At 39.1% G+C, this 3,185-nt stretch overlaps 1 protein-coding gene across 1 annotated transcript; it reads left to right on the top strand.

The window, feature by feature from the left end:
* Positions 1-535: 535 nt before the first annotated feature.
* On the top strand, positions 536-2,882 carry LOC113355346 (cytochrome P450 94A1-like). Its single transcript, XM_026598183.1, has one exon. It carries the CDS (start codon positions 1,023-1,025, stop codon positions 2,532-2,534), a length of 1,512 nt encoding a protein of 503 aa, XP_026453968.1. The 5' UTR covers positions 536-1,022; the 3' UTR covers positions 2,535-2,882.
* Positions 2,883-3,185: the final 303 nt, after the last annotated feature.

Genomic DNA, 3,185 nt, shown 5'->3' with positions numbered 1-3,185 from the left:
TCTTTTCATGCAGGGGCCTCTTTCGACATCCTTCCCCGTTGAGGATAGGATTTCCCCAGTTCCATGCCTTGTAGACTCACTGGACAAGACAGAACATATTCCCTTTGTGAAGAGAATATCTGACTTCACCTTTTTGCTCTTACTTTTTAGGTTATTTTTCTGACGTTGCTACATCGGCAGAATGCCTCAACAGTTCCAGAAGGCTGCCAACTCCTAATTGAGTCATGTTCTGTATTACGGGATTGTAATAAGACTGGTATTTACTGATCATTAATTGCCCCGAGGTGTGCACTGAGGGAATATCCTGGATTAACAATTTGATGGATCACACTTCCTCATATTTTTAATTTCTAGCATATCCTTTATGAGATGTACCTTCTCTTTCATAGCTATTATGCTCATCTGCCTGCATCAGCATCTACTGGCCCATACAATTCATTCCTGGATCTATCTTCATATTTTTCTAACTTTAGTATGTACTGCTTGCATTACAGCCTTCATGCCGAAAGAAACACATGAATATGTGGGGTAATTTTGCCATGGGTAATCTGAGCTGAGATGAAATGGTAAAAATTTCCCCTCTGCAGCCTGAGTAACATGACAAAGTTATAAAGTTACAGAACCTGAAGGTGACTGAAGAAAAACTACACCTCCATGAAAACCTGAAAGAAAACATCACACATGACGTGAGGAACCGAACCCCACTTGACAGAATTCTTAAATGTTTTCCTTACTTCCTTCTCAAGGTCCATCTAGAAGAAGTTGGGCATTTGGGGACATCATTGAGGCTACGGCGGGGATGGAAATTTCCATTAGACGGTTTGAGTGTTTGACTACGTTGAAAGCAACACTTCGCCACTGGAATTGAAATCAATGACGCAATTCATGAGGTACGCATAATACAACCAACAAAAACACAAGTATAAATATGAAATTTGCAAACTTGATAGAAATTCATAACCAGAACAATCAATTCCAGACAGAAAAAAGAAAAACAAGAAACCCTTTGCAAGTCATCAACCATGCTAGAGCTTGAGTTTACGCTTTCATCATGCCTTCTCTTCATCCTCCTCCCTGTTACCATTTTATTCGTAGTCATTAAAACTGGAGGTAACTCTTCTTCGTCGAAGTTACCAAAGTCTTACCCATTGGTTGGTTCTACTTTCGCTATTCGTGCGAATGAAAACAGAAATAACCAATGGATTGCAGATGTACTTCACCGTTGTTCCACGGGAACTTATGTTGCTTCTCGAGGTTTACTAGGTCCTGCTCAAATTTGGACTGCAAATCCTGAAAATGTGAAGCACATTCTCAAGACCCAATTCTCTGTCTACCCAAAAGGTGGAATGTCTATAAGCATTCTCAAAGATTTCCTGGGCAATGGTATATTCAATACTAATGGGGATACCTGGAAGTTTCAGAGGCAGATATCAAGCCATGAATTCAACACTAAATCTCTCCGAAAGTTCATCGAAGATGTTGTTAAGACCGAGGTTTTTGAGCGGCTAGTTCCCATTCTGTCAACAACAGCAGAGCAAAACTCAGTTCTGGATCTTCAAGATATTCTTCAAAGGTTTGCTTTTGACAACATTTGCAAAATCTCTTTTGGGTACGATCCTGCATACCTTTCACCTTCACTCCACAAGACTGAATTCGCTACTGCGTTTGAAGAGGCTACCGAGATTAGTGGCAGACGTTTCCGTTCTGTGATCCCATTTGTATGGAAGATTAATAGATTTCTCAACATTGGGTCAGAGAAGAAACTCAAGCAAGCTACTTCGAAGGTTCGAGAATATGCAAGAAAGCTAATTATTCAAAAGAAAGATAACAAAGACAGGTCTTCACTAGAGGCTACTGATCTTCTCTCAAGATTCTTAAGAGATGAGCAGTTAGACGATGATTTTGTGATCGATATTGTTATAAGCTTCATCTTAGCAGGTCAGGACACTACTTCAGCAGCTTTAACATGGTTTTTCTGGTTGATTTCCTGCAACCCCAAGGTAGAAGAAGAGATAATGAAAGAGATAAACCAAGCATCAGAAGAACCTGGTTACGACGATATCAAAGACATGGCTTACATCCATGCATCGATTTGCGAGAGCATGAGGTTGTATCCACCAGTCCCAGCTGACGGTAAAGAAGCAGCAAGCGACGATATTTTACCAGACGGAACTACTATAAAGAAGGGAATGACTGTGACATATTCTCCTTACGCAATGGGTAGGATGGAAAATTTGTGGGGTTCAAACTGGAACGAATTCAAGCCCGAAAGATGGTTAGAGATTGATAAAACAACTGGAAAATTACACTTCGTGGCCAAGGACTCGTACATATATCCAGTGTTTCAGGCAGGACCTAGGATTTGCTTGGGCAAAGAAATGGCGTTCTTGCAAATGAAGATGTTGGTAGTTGAAATTTTACGCCGGTTTCGAGTTGTTCCTGCAGAAGGAGACGATTTTGAACCTGTTTTCATTTCTTACTTGACCTCGAAAATGAGAGGTGGTTTTCCAGTGAAGATTCAACACAGGAACTGAAGACAGACACTGATAATTATATGGATTTGTGGTTGTATTAAGTTGAGTATTTATGTTGCAGTGTTCTAGTCTAGCTGTCTAGGGGCATCATTGGATGACTTTATTTTAGTCTGTTATTGTTTCTACTTTCTAATATAAATAGAATTGGATCCATAAACCCCAGATGGATAGTAAACAGAAATCTATCAAGAAACTTGTAAACAAGAACTAGAAATCCTTGTCAAAAACGGAAAACCGGTCTCCAGGTTTGAGATGTTCTAAGTTTCTCATCTTGTATCTTATATACATAAGGGTAACATCATACGTATTTCCAATCAACAGAGATAATCTTACATCGGTTTAATGGCAGATGTTGCAAAAGAAATATTGGAAAAGCTTAATAAATCAAACGATGTTATTGCCTATTTACAAAGAAGCATTGAAGATATAAATAAAAGAATGATAAAGAGCGGGAAATCTCCATATTCGATTTTTTGCGCTGTTGTTCGGGAAGACCCTGAAAAAACAATGAAGAAACGTCAGGCTGCTCGTGATTCTCCTAACAGAGATTTTGACAGACTCATGGAAGCTATAAACACATTGCTTCAGGAAAATAAAGAAGAATTGAAAACAAAAATGACAAATTGATGTTGCAAAAGTTTGTTCAGTTTC

This window comes from Papaver somniferum, chromosome 3 (assembly GCF_003573695.1).
Source record: "Papaver somniferum cultivar HN1 chromosome 3, ASM357369v1, whole genome shotgun sequence".
Classification (NCBI taxonomy): Eukaryota; Viridiplantae; Streptophyta; class Magnoliopsida; order Ranunculales; family Papaveraceae; genus Papaver; species Papaver somniferum.
The sequence above is the reverse complement of the archived record's forward strand: the minus strand, read 5'-3'. Positions and strand labels throughout refer to the sequence as shown.

What these genes read in the sequence shown, in the direction of transcription:
- LOC113355346 (XM_026598183.1), top strand. Translation starts at nt 1,023, where the DNA reads ATGCTAGAGCTTGAGTTTACGCTTTCATCATGCCTTCTCTTCATCCTC.